At 36.1% G+C, this 22153-nt stretch overlaps 1 protein-coding gene across 5 annotated transcripts in view; it reads left to right on the forward strand.

The window, feature by feature from the left end:
* CCDC178 (coiled-coil domain containing 178) overlaps window positions 1–22153 on the forward strand; it is a 440607-nt gene that overhangs the window by 140574 nt on the left and 277880 nt on the right. For all 5 annotated transcript variants that reach the window (XM_058692404.1, XM_058692401.1, XM_058692402.1 and 2 more), the window contains one exon: window positions 12472–12655. In XM_058692404.1, the coding sequence (XP_058548387.1) occupies window positions 12472–12655 (184 nt within the window). The remainder of the gene's footprint in view (window positions 1–12471; window positions 12656–22153) is intronic.

Consider the following 22153-nt stretch of genomic DNA (forward strand, 5'->3'; position numbering starts at 1 on the left):
ATTATAATGATGATATAGATCAAGGGTTTTTTTTCAATAAAAATGGTAATAGCTGAATTCAGATATATTTTAGAGGAAGTACCAATGGGATCTTTTGACAGATGGAATATAAAATGTGAGGGGGGAAAATCGTCAGGCTACTTGCTGAGGTAACAAGGGCTTGCGGAAAGTCTGAGGGGGATTTTGGAGAAGATATAATTATGTGTCTTCGGGCCATATTAAATTTCAGATTCTTATCAGCTCTTCAAATAGAAATGAGAAGTAAAAATTAGATAGATCTATAGCACAGAAATGAGGAGGACATAAATTTTGAGTCATAAAGTTAAACAAAAGGACAGGATACTATGTCTAAAAAAGAGTATGTAGATAAAAAAGTAATCAGAGTTTACTTTTCCTGCAACATTGATAATAAAGACTGTAAGACACTTATAAATGGAGCATAAATAGGATATACATCCTTTAAATGCCGCATTGTGCTGATGAAAAAGTAAAGGAAATCCTCAGAGGGCAATGCAAAATAATAATAATAGTAATAATAATAATAATATAATAATAATAATAATAATAATAATGGAAAACCTGTAAGTTAAATTTTTAGTTGATATTTGGCTTCTCTAAAAATATGAATTGAAAAATGACTTTGCTGATCTTGGCAAACAGGGTGGTTAAATTTTAGTGCCTTCAAATAATAGGCCATGGGCCATGGATCTGTGCAAGTAAGGGAACTGGGCAAAGTAAGACCATTTGAATGGGCAGAGCAGAAAACATATACCCACAAGCAAAGGCAGAGATAAGAAAGTGTGTCTGTCTAAGCCTGGAACCTGGGTAGGAAACAAGAGAATGGTGTGGCTATTTTTGACACTTGTTTGATGTTTTCATTTATACCATCTAGGTGATCTTGTAAGGCCCCAACCAAGAAATTATCATTTTAAAAAGTGATCTTACCTTGATAAATATTCTCTAGAGAAATAAACAGGCAGAGGCCACACAAGATTTTCTCAAATAAAGCTTTTAAATCTGACAGGGGTGCCTGGGTGGCTCAGTCGGTTAAACATCCCACTCTTGTTTTCCGCTCAAGTCATGATCCCTTGAGTTTGTGAGATTGATCCCTGCCTCTCGCTTCACGCTGACAGCGTTGAGCCTGCTTGGGATTCTCTCTCTCTGCCCCTCACCCACTCGCACACATTCTCTCTCTCTCTCTCTCTCTCTCTCTCTCTCTCAATAAATAAACATTAAATGAAGATGACCTCACAAAATATGAAACAATAAGGGAAAATAGAACATGAATGAGAGCAGAAATAATCAGCAGTATATTTACACCCACAATAATTTCAAATGATAGTATTAGATTAAATCTGCCTAAGTAAGTTTAAAATGATTAAAGGGAACAAAACAAACTAATAGAACATTATCAAAACAGTTCAGGGAGGTTTGAAAATGAATTCACCAAAACTTGTAAAGCTTAAAAGTGGATTCATTTTGATTAAATATTGTATTAATTAAATACCAAATGCAGCTGGGGGAAAAAAAGAATCAGTGCCCTTGGAAACATGAAGAGGAACCCGGAATGCAGTACAGAGAGCAAAAGAGACAAAAATATGGAATAAATATTAAGTATTACGGAGAATAGAATGAGAAATAGAGAATGGGAAAGCAATATTCAAAAAGACAATGGCAGATAACAGTCTTTTGAACGTGAATCCTTAGATTCAGGCATCATGATAAATCCCAAGAAGATAAACTCAGAAAACGTTAATCTTCTTTATACTATAGGTTACCCATATTGGAAGGAACAGTTGAAGATATGATGCATTTTGTCAAATGTATTCTACAGTGCTAGTATCTGCAAACAGCTCTCCTGCCTCCTTAAATTTAAGTGGCAAATGGTACTTCCTCTTTAAGGCTAGCACGTCCATCGGTGCTCTTGATCTTAATACCTTTTGCCCTGTACAGGACATAGTTTATCCTTATAGCTTCTATTTCTGACATCTTTGTTCATTACTTTCTTCCTTCAGGCTATATTCACCATTAACCCTCTTCCAGCCTAAAGTGAAGGCCTTGTCTTCATTCTAGTTTTATCTTTGGCAATCACACAGTAGTTCCCTTACATTCTCATTAAAATTTTCACGTAGTTAGCAATATTTGCTAGATTATTAACAGTATTTGCTTGACTGTTAATCACTTTTTGACACACAGCAGTCTGGCTTTTGAAACTCCAATGCTACCAAAATTTTCTTACTTAATTTAAAGACAACTACAACAATGAACATCTCCCTTTCTAAATTCACGGAGTGTTTTTTTCATGTTATTGCAATATCTTTTTCCCCCCTATGTGAACCAAGCATTTGTGTCTAATGCCCTCTCTGATGCTATCTCTTTTTGAGATTCAGCATGTCACTCTCTTGGTTCTGCCTTTAACTCTATGAAGCTGTTCTCTCTAGGAATTCGACAGCAGCTCATTTATCTCTGCTTGTCTCTCATAGATGAGCTCAGAGTCCTAACTGCAGCCCTTGTACATCCTTGGTCTGCTCTCAATTCCAGAAATTGTATCTACTCTCATTATTTTAACATATGTCATATTTTTCTTCACTTCTTAATCTCTATCCACGTCTTTTATTTCTCCTGATAGAATTGTTTTGGATACCTCCTCTCTCCTGCAATATCACATCTTGACACCGTTATCCACCAAGTTACTTACTTCAGGCATCATCCTATATGCCTCTCTATCTGCTTATAGCCAGCATCCTGCCAACTTCTTTAAGTCTTTCTTTTAATTATTTTTTAATATTTATTTATTTTTGAGAGAGAGACACACACACAGTGTGAGCAGGAGAAGGGCAGACACAGAATTGGAAGCAAGCTCCAGGCTCTGAGCTGTCAGCACAGAACCCTATGCAGGGCTTGAACCCATGAACACGAGATCATGACCTGAGCCGAAGTCGGACCCTTGACTGACTGAGCCACCCAGGTGCCCCAAGTCTGTCTTTTAAATGATCTTTCCTTTCTGCCTGTTTTAATTACCAATGACCTAAATCATGTGCTAATTGCCCCTTAATTGGAATATTAAAATGGGCTTCCAATTAGTCTACCTTACTCCAAGGTACTCTGAGGCCTCACCCTCACAGCATTACTGGTGCAAATTATCTACAAAGGATGAAATGTTATTTCTTTTCAGCATCTTAAAAAAGTTTGAGTCTCTCTACCAACTATAGGATAAAGTCTTGTCTCCCAGACTGATGGATTAGACACTTTAACCTGTTACCTGTACAACTTCAGACTCATCTTGCACCACTCCTTTGTGTGATCTCAATGTTGTAGCTTAGTGAAATACTAATATATCCAAACTCATATTATTTTAAACTTTAATCTTTGTCTCTGGTATTCCTCTGATTGAAATTCTCTTCCTTTTCCTTCTCTTCCTCCTCCTCTTTTTTCTGGCTTTAAAAAAAAAAAAACATGATGAAGTGATCATTCATACAATAGCTCAGACATTAACTCTTCCCAGATGCTTTCCCTCTTAGTAACTTCCCCTATCCCCAAAATATGGTGGTATTAAGTACTTCTGTTTATTATTGTACTTATGATCCTGATGATCGCACAGAGATGTGTGTGTGTGTGTGTGTGTGTGTGTGTGTGTGTGTCTTTTTTCCTTCACGAGAATATAAATCGTGAGTTTAGTTTTAATTCATCTTTATATCCCAGTCACCTAGGGTAGCACTTGGTATGCAGTCAGTTCTCATAAGTATTCATTTAACTAACCCTCACTGATTGCATATACTTTTCTCCTAGGACTTGTCACACTATGTACAGTTACTGTTGGTTTGTTTATTTGTGTTTCCTCTTAGCTAAGCTCCTGGCTTTAGGCATTGTCTGTGCTTGTATGTGTCTGTGTACTTGTCTGTGTTTTTCTCAGTAGGTGTTAAATAAATCACATAATGAACTAATGAAAGCTGAATATAAAAATTTGTTATCCTTATTTCTTGCTTTGCTTCAGTATCTCTGTGCTCCTAATCTCCTTGCTGTATGTTTAATTCTAATGTCATTTGTGATATCTTATTTTGCTCCAAAGCAATATTAATGGTTATTTACCTTTTTTGTCTCTTTTTTCTCATTGTCTTCCATTTCATTAAACCAGATGTCACTGTAATGAAGATCCATGCTGTTACATACTTTTTAATTAGCAAAAAACTATTTATTAAATCACTTGTATATATTGCTCAACATATATAAGTACAATGTATATATTATTCTCAATTTATTTAAGCTTAATCTTGATAACAACCTTAATGGCAGGTATTATTAAGCAAATTTTACATATAAGTAAATAGTGTATGAAAGCACCACCCCCCAATTACATTAAGGACAATCAGGATTTGAATGTAGGTCTGTCTGAATCCAAAATTTGTATTCTTTCTCAGAAATAATGCCTCTTTACCTTCATTGGTAAGTCTTGATTCCTGTATCTGGCATGTTACAGCAGACTATGGACATTACATTTACAACTTAGAAAATATGTCAAAAGTGTATTACTTTATTTAATTCTCCATCTGTATTTGGGTATACCCACTGCTTTCTCCAAAGAGCTCTGTTCTTAGTCTTTTAATTTTTTTCTTTTTTATTCTTCCATTACCCAAATCACTTTCCCTTAATCCCAGCTTCTTTTTTCCTTAAGTCTAAAAATAATTAATAAAAACTTTTAAAGCAAATCACTGACACTCATACATCTTTTGAATATTGTCATCAAAAATTTCCAAATTTGGACTGATACATATATTCTAAGATTCCTTTAGAATACCATCTCACTATTTGATGTCATTTCCAACTGTTACACTATTTGAATAAGTTACATAATTAATTCAATATATGATCTATTGCTCGTATATGGTTCATTTTAAAAATGGCAACACTGAAAGGTAGATGCCATATTTGTTAACAGACTTTGTTCATGACTCTGTGCATACAAATATTTGCAAGAGCTTTTGGTGATAATGATGCATAATTGTTTACCTTGTAGTACAGTGTGTAATTAGTAATTTTGTCTTTCAAATGAGCCAGCATCCTTTAGAAATGTAAAAAACCTTTTACAAATGGGACATTTGACTTGAGCAAACAACTTCACTTGATTACTTATTCATGTGATAGGCAGGCTTCAGCAACGTAAATCAAAGAAAATGAACTTAAGATGATTTGAAATTGATTAATTTGTATTTAGTTTGCTTGAAGTTAACTGTGTGGTATGAATTTCTGTATAGCTATTTTCTTACATCCAAGCTCTGTAAAATATTCAGAATATCTACTCCTAATGCTCTACTGTTCCTCAAGCAAGACAGTGCCATTGTAACTGCACTGATCCAAAGATGGGGTTGATAATCGAGGGAAATGAGCAAAAAAGCTATTGAACACCATAAAGATTTACTGGTATATTTTATAGAATGTGTTTATCAAGAGTTAACAGGGTAGTGATTTATTTGTGGAGATAGCAATTAGAATATTATTGAAGTTGTTAAATAGCCTGGAATACTTAGAATGAATCCACAGGGTACTGTGTCTTTCATACTCGCTTAGCTGTATCTTACCAGCCTATTAATTTGAGTTACTTTGCAGGAGTATAGAATATGATTTTTTTCAGCATTTAACAGCATGCTTTCCAATGAATATTCTTAAACTATTTTGCTTTTACTTTTTCAGCTATTGAAAGACAAAAAGCTGTATGCACCATTCAAAATTAACTACCAATGTTTTAGCCTACTTTAGACCTATTTGTAAGAAATTAAAATTTCACAAATAAATTACTCTTCCCATTTCTGTTCTCTCTCTCTCTCTCTCTCTCTCTCTCTCTCTCTCTCTCTCTCTCTCTTTCTCTTCAGAGGCAATCAAAACCCAAGTTTGTCTGTGTTCACTATGTGTAAGAACTTGGATTCTCAATTTTTAGACCTCCGTATTCCCAACAGTCTTTTATTCCATATCATATCAACCACCTTCTCATACAATTTTACCCCTACATCTTCTCATTTCCAATAACAGAGTCACCTCCTGGTTTCAGTTTTAAGAATCTACTCTCTCACAGCTGACACCTCTCTTTCCAGCTTACTTACTCTACGAGTACCCTCACTCCATTATTTGACACTTTAAGATGATCAGTCTGTTATCCCTACTAGATGTGTATATCCTACCTTCTTGTCCTTCCTTCTCTTCTCACAGAACCTAGTTATATCTGACTAAAAATAACCCTTCATTTAAATCACCTTCAAGTTTTATTTCTGTGACTTGAAAAGCCCTATCATTGAACTGAAGCAGGATCCAAACAGCGGCATGTGGCTACAGTAAGACACAGCTGAGATTAATTAATCTCACCATGGGTGGATCCTGTTTTGGTGGGCCCTAAATGTTATAGAATGTGAGATCTCTTTCTGAAAAAAAATATAAGCTTATGAATACCGAATTCCCACAACCAATTCAATGCCACTTGACAAAGGGTAAATTATATTAGAAAAAGAAAATAATAAATTTTGGTTAGAATATATTATTTTCACAAACTTTATTCAAAAATGTACAACCATGTGAAATGCCGTTACACACTCAAAGGACTTCACAAGGGGTTGGGGTCAGTTAGAGGCCCTCATATTTAAGCTTCATTAGCACTGCAATAAATTTGCTGCCGAGTAGAATTTAAAGTATGTGACTATGAATCTCAAGTGACATTCAGCACTACCAAAAAATTTTTAGAGTGTCCAGTTTTCCTGACCCCTATTTCACATCTTCTCACGCTCTTCACTCCTAATATCCACATCACCCTCATTTTATTTATTTATTTATTTATTTATTCATTCATTTATTCATTCATTCATTCTTTCAAGTTTTTATTTAAATTCTAGTTAGTTAACATACAGTGTAATACTGGTTTCAGGAGTAGAATCTAATGATTCATCACTAACTACAACACCCAGAGTTTATCAGTAGTGCCCTCCTTATTCTCATTTTAACACTAATAATCTTTTCAAAACTTAATAGAGAATACAGATGCAGTCAAATGAGAATTAACCTCTTTTTCTTGCCAGGCTATTTGCATCTGTCTTTACATACTCTATATTCTCCTGTATTAAATCTAATAATGGAAGCAGCTCTTACAGTGGAGTTCCCATCACCCACACACTTTCCAGGCGGATGCCATTCGCTTTTACACACTCGGGCTTTGTAGCTACAGTTATTTCCTCTTTCCTGTGAGCTATTATTACTTCTCTCTAATAGCATACGAACATTACATAATATTGCTCATCTTAGGAAAGAAGCAAACTCAAGATAAAATAGAGCTCTAAATCCCAGCTCTACCCTTCTGTTCTTTATAGCAAATCTTAATTGAAGTGAACATTCCTGTTCCCATAAACTCACATTCTGTTTTCTATTCAATCCATTCAAATAAGAAATTTCTCAAAGGACCCTATTCTAGATCTAAAGTCATATTTTAAAGTTAATTTAAAGGTACTTTCATGTTTTATTTAGTTTTTTAAAAATTATATGTACTTAAAGTTTACCTCATGATGATTTGATATACATAGTGAAATGATTACTAGAGTCAAGCTAATTAGCATACCATCTTCTCACATAGTTAACGTGTGTGTTTGTGTGTGTGTGTGTAATGAGAGCACCTGAAATCTGCTCTTTTATCAAACTCCAAGTGTTTGATACCATAATTTATGTAGTCATCATCTCATACATTAGATCTCTAAATTTATCAACCATTTATTGAGTTTTGCTTGATAATATATCTGATGGCATTTGGGTATCATTTAATGTAGGTAATCTGTTTTTTCTCTTGGAAAACTTATGAATTTTCTCTTCCTATTTCAGAGTACTGAAACTTTACAATTCCATGTCTGGGCGTGTGTGTACTTCTCTGCGTTTAATATATCTAGTTTAACATTATGTAAGACTTTTCATTTTAGTGACCCATGTTGGCTTTTAGTACTGGAAATTTTTCAGATATAATTTTGTTATATATACTTCCTTTCTATTTTTTTGTTTATTTATTTTTGAGAGAGCGTGCATGAATAGGGTAGAGGAAGGGAGAGAGAGGGACAGAGGATTTGAAGCGGGCTCTGCACTGACAGCAGAGAGCCTGATGCGGGGCTCAAACTCACAAACTGTGGGATCATGACCCAAGCTGAAGTCAGACGCTCAACTGTCCCAGCCACCCAGGCTCCCCTTCCTGTCTATTTAAAAAAAAATTTTTCAGCTTTATTGAAAATGTTTGACATAATTCTATATATTTGAGGTATAAAATGTGATGATTTGATACACATGTACTTTGTGATATAATTACCACCCATCAATAATTTTCTGTAATTACTGTGTTACTCTCTTGTGGTGAATATGATTAAGGTCTATACACTTAGCACATTTCAAGTAAGCAACACAATATTATTAACTGTAGTTGCCATATTATACACTAGGTCCTCAGAGATTATTTATCTTACAACTGAAGGCTTACACCTTGACCACTGTCCTTCCCATTTCCATCACCACTCAGCCCTTGTTAAACATCATTCCACTGTTTTTATGAATTCATTTTTGTTGTTAATGATTTCAGATTCCACATGTAAGTGAGATTACATAGCATTTATCTTTCTCTATCTGGCTTATATCACTGGACATAACTGTCCTGTAAGTCCATCCATCTTGTTGCAAATGACGGGATTCATTCATTGTTCCTTGTAACTGAATAGTATCCCGTATATATGTGGAATTTTCTTTATTTATCCATTGATAGTTTGTTTCCATATACTGGCTATTATGAATCATGCTGCAATGAACATAGGAGTGCAGATATCTCTTCAAGAAATTGATTTTGTGATTTTGTTTCTTCAGCTATATATGTAGAAGTGAATGTTGGATCAATATGGCAGTTTTGTTTTCAATTTTTTGGAGAACCCCTAGACTGTGACCCATAATGGGTATACCATTTTACATTCCCACCAACAGTATACAAGAGTTCCCTTTCTCCACATCCTTGGAGCATTTTCTGTCTTTTTGATAAAAGCCATCCTAACTGATGGGAGGTGGTATCTCATTGCTTTTGAATTGCATTTCCTTGGAGATAGTGATGTTGAGCATCTTTTTCACGTAGTTGCCATTTTTATGTCTTTGGGAAAAATGTCTATTCAGGTCCTTTGCCCATTCTTTAGTTGAGTATTTTAGATTTTACCTACTGAGCTATATAATTTCCTTATATATTTGGGATATTAATGTCTTACCACATATGGTTTGAAATATATTTTCTTTCATTAAGTAGGTTGCCTTTTCAATTTGTTGATTTTTTTTTCTGTGCAGTAGGTTTTTAATTCGATGTTATCCCACTTGTTGATTTTTTACTTTGTTTCCTGTGCTTTTGGTGTCAAAAGGCAAAACATAATTGCCAAGACAAATGTCAAGGAGACTTTTCGCTATGTTTCTTCTGGGAGTTTTATAGTTTTAGCTTTTGCATTTAATTCCTTAATCGTTTTCAATTTAATTTTTGTCAGTGGTATAAGATAAGGGTCCAGTTTCATTTTTTTGCATGTAGCTACCCAGTTTTCCCAACACCATTTACTGAAGAGATGATTCTTTCTCCATTGTGTGTTGTTGGCATCCTTGTCAAAGTTTTTTTTTTTTTTTTTCTGGGTTCTTCATTGTGTTCTACTGGTTTGTGTGTCTGTTTGTCATGCCAGTACCATACTGCTTTGATTACTATAGTTTGTAATACTATTTGAAATAAGGAAGGGTGATACCTCCAGCTTTGTTCTTCTTTTCTCAAGATTGCTTTGGATTTTTGGGGTATTTTGTGGCTCTATACAAATATTAGGATTTTTTTTCTGTCTCTGTGAAAAATGCCTCTGGAATTTTCATAGAGATTGCATTGAATCTCTAGATTGCTTTGGGCAGCATAGACATTTTAACATTATTAATTATACCAATCCATGAACACAGGATATCCTTCCATAGCTTTGCCTTCCTGAATCTCTTTCATCAATGTTTTATGTTTAGTGTCAGTGTATGGATCTTTCTTTCACATCCTTGATTAAATTTATTCCTACATATTTTATTATTTTTGATGCTATTGTAAATGAGATTGTTTTAATTTTTTTATATAGTTCATTGTTAGTATATAGAAAGGCAGCAGATTTTTGTATATAGATTTTGTTTTCTGCAGCTTTACTGAATTTATGTATTAGTTCTAATAGTTTTTTTTTTTTGATGGAGGTTTTAAGGTTCTTTCTTTTTTTTTTTTAATTTTAACGTTTATTTATTTTTGAGACAGAGAGAGACAGAGCATGAATGGGAGAGGGGCAGAGAGAGGGAGACACAGAATCTGAAACAGGCTTCAGGCTCTGAGCTGTCAGCACAGAGCCCGACGCGGAGCTTGAACTCACAGACCGCGAGATCGTGACCTGAGCCGAAGCCGGCCGCTCAACCAACTGAGCCACCCAGGCGCCCCTAAGGTTCTTTCTATATAAGATCATGTCATCTGCAATCAGGAAATTTTAGCTATTCCTTTCTGATTTGGGTACCTTTTACTTCTTTTTCTTGCCTAAATACTCTGAGACTTCTAGTACTATGTTGAATAGACATGGTTAAGAGTGGGCACCTTTGGCTTTTTTCTCATGTTACAAGAAAAATCTTCAGCTTTTTATAGAGTATGATGTTAACTGTGGACTTGTTATTCATACATGGCCTTTATTATGTTAAAGTACACTCCCTCTATATACAATTTTTGAGAGTTTTTATCATGAATTGATGTTGAATTTTGTCAAATACTTTTTCTGCATCTATTGAGATTATCACATTTTTATCCTTGATTCTACTAAAGTGGTGTATCACATTTATTGATTTATGTATTTGAACCTAATTTGTTGTTGAATTCAGATTGATAGGATTTTGTTGAAGATCTATATTTTGTTGCATCTATATTGATCAGGGATATTGGTCTATAATTTTCTTTTCTTATAATGTCTTCATCTGGCTTTGGTATCAAGGTAATACTGGTCTCTTAAATTGAGTTTGGAAGCTTTCCATCCTCTTCAGTTTTTTAGAAGAGTTTGAGAACAATTGGCATTAATTATTCTTTAAATGTTTGGTAGAACTCATCAATAAATCTATCAGGTTGAGTGTTTTTTTAATTAGGAGTTTTTGATTACTGGTTCAGTTTTCCTATTCATTATTGGCCTGTTCAGATTGTCTAATTTTTCATGATTCAGTCTTGGTAGATTGTGTGTTTCTAGGAATGTATTTCTTCTAGGGTATCCAATTTGTTGGCATATAATTATTCCTAGTAGTTTGTATTTCTAAGTTGTCAGTTGTAATGTGGCCATTACAAAACAATGGTTTTTATTTCTGATTTTATTTATGTGAGTTTTCTCTTTCTTTTTTTCGTGTAAAGTTTTTTCAGCTTTGTTTACATATGTTTTAAAAACCATGCTTTTTTGTTGTTGATCTCTTCTATAGTTTTTGGTTTAATGCAATTGTTTCAGTTCTGATTGTTGTTATTGCTTCTCTTCTCCTAACTTTGGGCTTAGTTTGTTCTTATTTTTCTAGGTCTTTGAGATGTAAAGTTATGTGGTTTGAAATCTTTCCTTTTTCTTAATGGAGGCATTCGTTATTATCAACTTCCCTTTAGAACTGCTTTTTGTATGTTGTGTTTCTATTTTCATTCATTTCATTTTTAAAAAAATTTCTTCTTTTCCTACTGGTTGAGTTCTCAGTCTCTTGTCTTTTCTTCCCAATCATAGTTCGTACCTTTCTATAAACCTATAGACTTCAATAGTAAGTTGGTGCTTTCACAAACAAGTACAACTCAAAAACCCCTGCTGTGATGCAGTGGACCTTGCCCAGGTAGCACATCTGGTGGAATACCTTTGGCTAGTTTCTTGGTTACCTCATTTGTGAATGTATGTTTTTTACATTGTATGCCTCAGTGTGTGTATCTGAAAAAGTTGATATCCAATCTTAAAATGATATTAATGTCTTCACTCTTTTCTTCTATTGACTCTTTTCCTTAGCTGGGGGTTTTCTTTTTGAATGCTTTTAGTTTTTGGTTTTCTTTTGTTTCTCTTTTTCATGGACTGGATTTTTCTCATACTTGATTATTATTAATACTAATTTATATAAGATTAGAAAGAATAGATTGTTTGTGAAGGAAGGGATGAATGTTCTGAAAACTGAGCATTTGAGGTACCTGCCTTTCTTATTGATACACTTATCCTTCTGAGATTGAGCACAGCCTGACAATTAAGAGCAGCCAACAGGAAAAGCAGGAAAATAAATGGAATTTTGGGTCATATTTTTTATATTCAAGATTTAGTTAAGTATCTGGTTATTTTATATTTTAGGCAACAAAAAATATGACTTTGTTGCTTTTTTACTACTATTAAATATATTTGCCTCAATATATACCTTCTTGGAATAATCTTGTCAATCCTTTTGCTTTGTTTTTTATAGTATAAGAAAAAAATCAGAGTTTGAGTCTGAAATCCAATCTTTGATGAAACTAAGGGGAAAAAATGATGAATTTATTAAGCAACTCTACAGGCAAGCTTATCACCTTGGTGCTATTTTCCACCTAACCAAATTTAAAACAGAGGAATTAGAGGACAAAATAGCAGAAGTGAGAAGAAACTTCAAGGTTTGTATCTTTGTGTTCTTCTAAGTTGTAAAAAAAAGGGGGGGGTGATTAACCTGAATTTTATTGATTTATTGATGATAATTTGATTTTAATTTAAACTATACTAGTCTTTTAAAACAAATTCCTCCTTCTGGTAAATCTGAATAAAATCATTTGTCTTCAGAGGCCCAGAATAAATAGAAGAGAAATGAGGCTCAGTGTAGCTAACCAACACTTACGTCTGCTTTTTGCTCTTACTGACTTTAAACTACCTTGGTCACCAGAATAGTGGTGCTTGGTTTAAACTCATCCTGTATATATACTGTATAAGAGTTCTTGCCTATGGTTGGAAGAAGGGATGCTGGGAAGTGCCCTTGCACCCTGCGTAATATAAGAAAAGGGAGGCCTGCAAGTTACTGATTTCCTGGGGCGCCTGGGTGGCACAGTCGGTTAAGCGTCCGACTTCAGCCAGGTCACGATCTTGCGGTCCGTGAGTTCGAGCCCCGCGTCAGGCTCTGGGCTGATGGCTCGGAGCCTGGAGCCTGTTTTCCGATTCTGTGTCTCCCTCTCTCTCTGCCCCTCCCCCGTTCATGCTCTGTCTCTCTCTGTCCCCCAAAAAAAAAAAAAAAGTTACTGAATTCCTGAGTACCACATAATTAGTAGACCACAGTGCTGTGGAAAGAACTGCTCATAGGCCTCAAACCTATTCCTAAGTGGGAAATATGATAAATAGCCACTCCATGCCATTTGGCATAGACACTGGCAAAGGCTACTCATTTTGCCACGTGTAAGGGGCCACTTTATGTTTGTTTGTTTATTTATTTATTTATTTATTTATTTATTTTTAATTTAATTTGTTATCCAGTTGGCTAACATACAGTGTATACCCTGTGCTCTTGGTTTGGGGGCTAGATTCCCGTGATTCATCACTTACATACAACACCTAGTGCTCATCCCACCAAGTGCCCTTCACCAATTTTCCCCTCTCTGCCCCCCCCCCATCAACCCTCAGTTTGGTCTCTGTATTAAAGAGTCTCTTATGGGGGCGCCTGGGTGGCTCAGTCAGTTGAGCGTCCGACTTCAGCTCAGGTTATGATCTCACAGTTTGTGGGTTTGAGCCCTGTGTTGAGCTCTGTGCTGACAGCTCAGAGCCTGGAGCCTGCTTCGGATTCTGTGTCTCCCTCTCTCTCTGCCCCTCCCCCACTCACTCTCTCTCTCTGTCTCAAAAATAAATAAAAACATTAAAAAAAAAAAAAAAAGAAATCCTGCCACTTGCAGCAACATGGATGGAACTGGAGGGTATTATGCTAAATGAAATATGTTTGTTTTGTTTATTTTTATTGTTTTATTTTTTATTTTTAAAATTTACATCCAAATTAGCATATAGAGCAACAGTGATTTCAGGAGTAGATACTTAGTGCCGCTTACCCGTTTAGTCCATCCCCCTCCTACACCCCCTCCCGTAACTCTCAGTTTGTTCTCCATATTTATGAGTCTCTTCTGTTTTGTCCCCCTCCCTGTTTTTATATTATTTTTGCTTCCCTTCCCTTGTGTTCACCTGTTTTGTCTATTAAAGTCTTCATATGAGTAAGGTATATGATTTTTATCTTTCTCTGACTGACTAATTTCACTTAGCATGATACCCTCCAGTTCCATCCATGTAGTTGCAAATGGCAAGATTTCATTCTTTTTGATTGCCCAGTAATACTCCATTGTGTATATATATACCACATCTTCTTTATCCATTCATCCATCGATGGACATTTGGGCTCTTTCCATACTTTGGCTATTGTTGATAGTGCTGCCATAAACATGGGGGTGCATGTGTCCCTTCAAAACAGCACACCTGTATCCCTTGGATAAATGCCTAGTAGTGCAATTGCTGGGTCACAGGTTGTTCTGTTTTTAGTTTTTTGAGGAACCTCCATACTGTTTTTTTTAATGTATTGTTGGATCCAGTTGGCTAATATCTTGTTGAGGATTTTTGCATCCACAGTCATCAGGGAAATTGGTCTATAGTTCTCATTTTCAGTGGGGTCTCTGGTTTTGGAATGAAGGTAATGCTGGCTTCACAGAGAGAGTTTGGAAGGTTTCCGTCCATTTATATCTTTTGGAACAGCTTCAAGAGAATAGGTGTTAACTCTTCCTTAAACGTTCAGTAGAATTTCCCTGGAAAGCCATCTGGCCATGGACTCTTGTTTTTTGGCAGATTTTTTTATTACAATTTCGGTTTCTTTACTGGTCATGGGTCTCTTCAAATTTTCTATTTCTTCCTGTTTCAGTTTTGGTAGTGTATTTGTTTCTAGGAATTTGTCCATTTCTTCCAGATTGCCCATTTCATTGGCGTATAATTTCTCATAGTATTCTCTTATTATTGCTTTTATCTCTGCTGTGTTGGTGGTGATCTCTCCTCTCTCATTCTTGATTTTATTTATTTGGGTCCCTTCCTTTTTCTTTTTGATCAAACTGGCCAGTGGCTTATCAATTTTGTAATTCTTTCAAAGAACCAGCTTCTGGTTTCACTGGTCTACTGTTTTTTTTCATTTCAATAGCATTAATTTCTGCTCTAATCTTCATTATTTCCTGTATTTTGCTAGTTTTGGGTTTTTTTTTAAATTTTTTAAATGTTTTTATTTATTTTTGAGACAGGGAGAGACAGAGCATGAACAGGGGAGGGTCAGAGAGAGGGAGACACAGAATCTGAAACAGGCTCCAGACTCTGAGCTGTCAGCACAGAGCCCGACGCGGGGCTTGAACTCACGGACCGTGAGATCATGACCTGAGCCGAAGTCGGCTGCTTAACGGACTGAGCCACCCAGGCGCCCCTGCTAGTTTTGGGTTTTATTTGCTGTTCTTTTTCCAGGTCTTTAAGGTGTAAGATTAGGTTGTGTATCTGAGATCTTTCTTCCTTCTTTAGGAAGGCCTGGATTGCTAAATACATTCCTCTTATGACTGCCTTTGCTGTGTCCCAGAGGTTTTGGGTTGTGGTGCTATCATTCTCATTGACTTCCATAAACTTGTTAATTTCCTCTTTAACTTCTTGATTAGCCCATTCATTCTTTAGTAGGATGTTCTTTAGTCTGCAAGTATTTGTTACCTTTCCAAAATTTTTCTTGTGGTTGATTTTGAGTTTCATAGCTTTGTGGTCTGAAAATATGCACGGTTTGATCTCAGTCTTTTTGTACTTACTTAGGGCTGATTTGTGTCCCAGTATATGGTCTATTCTGGAGAATGTTCTATGTGCACTGGAGAAGAATGTATATTCTGCTGCTTTAGGATGAAATGTTCTGAATATATGTGTTAAGTCCATCTGGTCCAGTGTGTCATTCAAAGCCATTGTTTCCTTGTTGATTTTTTGATTAGATGATCTGTCCAGTGCTGTGAGTGTGGTGTTGAAGTCTCCTACTATTATGGTATTACTATCGATGAGTTTCTTGATGTTTGTGATTAATTGATTGATATATTTGGGTGCTCCCACCTTTGGCACATAAATGTTTACAATTAGGTCTTCTTGGCGGATAGACCCCTTCATTATGATATAATGCCCTTCTGCATCTCTTGATACAGTCTTTATTGTAAAGTCTACATTGTCTGATATGAGTGTGGCTACTCCAGCTTTCTTTTGTTGACCATTGGTATGATAGTTGGTTCTCCATCCCCTTATTTTCAATCTGAAGGTGTCTTTAGGTCTAAAGTGGGTTTTTGTAGACAGCATATAGATGGATCTTGTTTTCTTATCCATTCTGCTACCCTATGTCTTTTGATTGGAGCATTGAGTCCATTGACATTTAGAGTGAGTACTGAAAGATATGAATTTATTGCCATTATCATGCTTGTAGAGTTGGAGTTTCTGGTGGTGTTCTCTGGTCCTTTCTAATCTTTGTTGCTTTTGGTATTTATTTATTTATTTATTTCTCTCTCTATATATATATATATTTATATATACATACACATACATACATATATACATATTCATCTTTTCTCCCCTCAGAGAGTCCCCCTTAAAATTTCTTGCAGGGCTGGTTTAGTGGTCACAAACTCCTTTAATATTTGTTTGGGAAACTTTTTATCTCTCCTTCTATTTTGAATGACAGTCTTGCTGGATAAAGAATCCTTGGCTACTTATTTTTCTGATTTAGCACATTGAATATATCCTGCCACTCCTTTCTGGCCTGCCATATTTCTGTGGATAGGTCTGCTGCTACCCTGATCAGTCTTTCCCTGTAGGTTAGGGACTTTTTTTCCCTTGCTGCTTTCATGATTCTCTCCTTGACTGAGTATTTTGTGAATTTGACTATGGTATGCCTTGTTGATGGTCGGTTTTTGTTGAATCTCATGGGGGTCCTTTGTGCTTCCTGGATTTTGATGTCTGTGTCTTTCCCCAGGTTAGGAAAGTTTTCCACTATGATTTACTCACATAACCCTTCTAGCCCTATTTCTCTCTCTTCCTCTTCTGGGACCCCTGTGATTCTGATGTTGTTCCTTTTTAATGAGTCACTGATTTCTCTAATTCTTAAATTGTGCTCTTTTGTCTTAATCTCCCTCTTTTTTCTGCTTCATTATTCTCTGTAAGTTTGTCCTCTATATTGCTGATTCTGTTCTGCCTCATCCATCCTTGCTGCTGCTCCATCCATCCATGGTTGAAGCTCAGTTATAGCATTTTTAATTTCATTCTATTTTTTTCTGCTTTTATCTCTGCAGAAAGGGATTCTAATCTATTTTCAGCTCCAGCTAGTATTCTTATTATCGTGATTCTAAATTCTGGTTCAGACATCTTGCTTGTATCTGTGTTGGTTAAATCCCTGGATGTTGTTTATTTGTGCTCTTTCTTTTGGGGTGAATTCCTTCATTTTGTCATTTTGAAGGGAGAAAAGAAATTAATGAGGTAGAAAAGTTAAGATAAAAAATAATTAAAATTAAAAAAAATATTAAAATTAAAAAATTACACACACAAAATCTAATAAATGATGCTAGATCTTAGGTGTGTTTTGGTCTGGGTATTGAATGTGGTTTGAAAGATTAGAGAAAAAAATGGGGGAAAAAAGGAAATCGTTTGAGAATTTGAAAAAATGAATACACTGAAGTAGACTAAAATGAGATGATGGGAGCAAAATAGAATTTGAAAAGAATTTACACAAAAGTAAGGAATATAGGAGGAAAAATATTAAAGAAAAATATTTTTAATAAAAATTAAAAATAAAAATGAATTTTTTTCTCTTTATTCAAGAAAAAGAAACAAGAGAAAAAAGAGAAAAAAAAGAAATCGTTTGAAAATTTGAAAAAGTGAATACACTGTAGTAGACTAAAATAAAATGATGGAAGTAAAACAGAATTTGAAAAAATTTACGTAAAAGCAAAAAGTATATTAAAAATTAAAGAAAAATATTTTTAATAGAAATTGAAGGGAAAAATGAAGTTTTTCACTTTCTGCATTCAAGTAAAGACAAGAAACAAAAAAGAAAAAAGAAAGAAAAACAAGGAAATCATTTGAAAATTTGAAAAGGTGAGAATACACTGAAGTAGACTAAAATTGAATGATGGAAGTAAGATAGAATTTGAAAAAATTTACACAAAAGGAAAAAATATAGTAAAAAAATTAAAGAAAAATATTTTTAATAAAAATTGAAAATAAAAAATGAATTTTTTTCTCTTTCTGTATTCAAGAAAAAGAATAGTGTAAAGAGAGAAAAAAAAAGAAAATTGAATAGATAGACCTGCTAATAGATTGAAATAGGGGTGAAATTACTTCGTTTTCCCCTAGAAGTCAGATTATGTAGCACTTCATAGTCCATAAAGTAAAGTAGGCGGTGAGCCTTGTGTTCGTGAAGAGTGAGGTTGGCCCAGTTGGGCAGGGCTCCGTGTAATGGCTCCGTTCTTCTCTAGATGGCACAGCTAGCCTACTGGGGTGGATTGTTGGGGTGCTCGTAGGTGTGTATGCGCGGGAGCAGTGAAAATGGCATCACCCAGCTACCCAGTCTCTAGTATGGGAACTCTGTTCTCTCCTATCAGCAGTCGTGCACCCGTCCTCTGTCTTCAGCTTTCGTCCACTCCCCGCTTCTTCACTATTCATGACCAAGCCCCAGGCAGTACCTCTCTCCCGAGTTTTGTCTCAGATGTGGCTGTTTTCCCTATCCCTTACTTCTGAAGGACTGCAGCTTTGACCCGTTCTGCCCCTCTGTGGGAGGGTCTCACTGAGCAGTGGCTGAATGCCAGCTGCACCCAGGAATGCCTGCTGGACCCTGCTGTTGCGAGTGCCCCGAGACTGGCCAAGTGCCAGCCCACCCCAGAAAAAGTTCATGAGATAGTGTAACAGCAGCTTTTCAGGGATTATGGAAAATCACAACACACATCTGGCACCAGGCTTCACACTTAATGACCTTGTTCCAGCATGAGCGAACGTGGCCATTTTCTGGGGTCTGCTGGGACCAGGTGGCTTCAACAGTCTCCACCAAATGTCCTTCCAGCATTGGAACCACTTTTCCCCATGTGGGCTGAGAACCTCCCAGACCCCACTCTGTTCCTGGGGATTCGCCCTTCCACCAGAGCACCACCAGGTATGGAGCTGCGGAGTTGCAGCCTTTGCGATCCCCTTGTTTACAGTCTTTTTTTTATAAATTTTTTTTTTTTATTAACATTTTTTATTTATTTTTGGGACAGAGAGAGACAGAGCATGAACGGGGGAGGGGCAGAGAGAGAGGGAGACACAGAATCGGAAACAGGCTCCAGGCTCCGAGCCATCAGCCCAGAGCCTGACACGGGGCTCGAACTCACGGACTGCGAGATCGTGACCTGGCTGAAGTCGGACGCTTAACCGACTGCGCCACCCAGGCGCCCCCTTGTTTACAGTCTTAATGGAATTTAAACCCTCTCCTTTGTCCTTTCTCCCTTTTTAGTTTAGTCCCTGCGGCTGTTTCCAATTTTCCACCTTCTCTCCAGCTGCTTTTGGGGAGGGGTACTTTTCCCGTATTCTCCCCTGCCCCAGTCTCCATCCTCTCTCTACCTGCAAACGTGGTTCTCTGCCTGCTGCCAGCTCCTCTCTCCCCAAGTTCACCTCCCCATGCTGCATACCTGCTGAATTCTGTGGTTCAGGTTGTGCAGATTGTTGTGCTAATCCTCCAATCAGTTTTCTAGGTGTGTAGGATGGTTTAGTGTTGGTCTGGCTGTATTTCATAGACGCAAGACACACAAAAAACTTCCATGCTGTTCCGCCATCGTGGCTCCTCCTCTATCTTTGAGAGTGAGAGGGAGAGACACATGCAGAGTGTGAGTGGGGGAGGGGCATAGAGAGAGGAAGACACAGAATCAGAAGTAGGCTCCAGGCTCTGAGCTGTCAGCACAGAGCCTGATGTGGGGCTCAAGCCCACGAACTGTGAGATTATCACCGCAGCTGAAGTCGGTCGCTTAACTGACTGAGCCACCCAGGTGCCCCTGTAAGGGACCACTTTAACAGGCTACTTTTGTCCATCACACCTCACACACACACTTCTCCCATCTTTGGCATTTACTTATCAAAGACTTATTATCATATAGTTATGTGTAAAATATAGAATCTGTATTCTGTGTTCAAGCCTTTCACTAGCACTTTATTCAGTGAAGACTTTCTCATGTGCTTTCTAAATTTAGGATACTTAGATTGTCTTCCAGTAAATGTTTCTTTACTGAGAAACTGAGATTTTGTTCCTGCATTGAATCCACCTGTTCAACAGAGTTGGCTTATTGTACGCATATCCCTTCTCATGGGTTGTTCAGTGGGTTTTTTCATACCATATATGTGCCAAAGTTAATATGATAGAAATCACGTATAGTAAAAATTAACCTCAAAGTTGTTTTAAAAATATAAATCATGTTATTTTCCATATAGTTTAGCATATATAACACTGTGGATGTCGTTTATAATTTTAAAACATTTTTCATTAATATGCATTTGTCTATGGCCAATAATTAATTTTTTTCATTGAGGATATCAATGAATACATAAACCACTGATTTGGCTACTTAACAATGTGTTTTAATTTTTTCACTGGACAGGAAACCTTTGTTCACATACTTATCTCAGAGCTGTCACAACCTACCTTCAATAGTTCAGCTATACGGCTTCACTAGCCTGAGTCATTCAATTATTAAGAAGGATGTTACATTAAATTATTTTTTCTAAGTTTTCCTGATGCCATAAAATGCAATTTATAGGTTAAATGCAAATTTGAGGTAACTCTTCTGTACTTGCTTTGCCAACCTAAGGCAAAGTGTAAGTGTCCCCCTTGTTTGATGCAAGTGAAATTGAAAGCATTGAGGCATTGTTAATCAAGTCCTTTCCCTACCCTCTAGTAGCTGAGACACAACCAGAAAGAAGCAACAGAAAGATATTACTCAGTTTAGGAAATAATTCCACATTGCTAGACACTTCTACTGATCTCTGAGCTGAATATATAGGGCACTAAATTTCTGTGATATACACATGTGTATCTGTGTCAGAATGGTAACGAACTAAAAATGAATTTCTAGATAGTCCTTAGATAAATCAGGTTGGGAATAATTTAAGTTTGTAGTTTCTGCCTTTGTAATGACTTCCACTGTCTTTCATTGACTAAGTAATAAATATCTATAAAGTTTTCTGAGTCTTGGCATCATGTTTTTCTTGCAGGTAACTTTATGTATTTGTTGATCTTGGCCTAACATTAGTCCTTAATTCAGGTCTTCTAGAAATTATAGCATTACCACCTCTGACCTAACTCTGAGAAATAACCTTTTGAAACCTTAGAGGTGGAATTTCTGAATTATGTTTCCTCAAATTGATGCACCTGTACAATTCCTAATAAGTTTTACACTAGAAACCACCCTGAACAATCAAGATATTTGTCAGGTTCTGAAGTTTTCCAGCTATTACAGATGACTTGTCCCAATTTTTTCATACCTTCAATCCCAGTGACTGACCTATTCAGAAAAGACGTGATTAGCTAAGTCGCAGGATAAAATTATCCACAGTGATGGGAGATAAATCAATAAAAGGGTAATATGTATTCAATTATGGTATTGATGGAATGAACAGAAAATCATTCAGTGTTGTCTGAAGAATGTAATATATTGTAACAAGGAAAATCTCGAAAGCTTTTATCAGATATTAAGTACTTCTCAACATTTAAATAGAAGGATTTTGTGCAAGCTGCAGGAATGTGGAGGGTTTTTGCTTGAACATACTGGAGTTTTGCTGGAAAAGTAGAATATCAGGATCCTCTGGTTCCAGGTAAAAATCCTAGTACTAGAACTAAGTGGAAACTTAGTAGAAAAGAAAAAAGGAAATAGAGTTTTCTGCAGATCTATTATAGGCTAGACTCTTTATACATGTTAATTAATTCGTGGTCACAATACTGTGAAGTTGTTACTAGTATGTACATTTTGGGGTGAAGTGGTTTGCCCAAAGTAACATTGCTTTTAGGTAGCTGTGTAGAATTTGTACACAAGGTTTTCTGATGCTGGGTTTGGTATAAACTAGTCAGACACTAGGTAGGCATATACTCCAAC

This window comes from Neofelis nebulosa, chromosome 11 (genome assembly GCF_028018385.1).
Source record: "Neofelis nebulosa isolate mNeoNeb1 chromosome 11, mNeoNeb1.pri, whole genome shotgun sequence".
In the NCBI taxonomy this organism is placed as follows: Eukaryota; Metazoa; Chordata; class Mammalia; order Carnivora; family Felidae; genus Neofelis; species Neofelis nebulosa.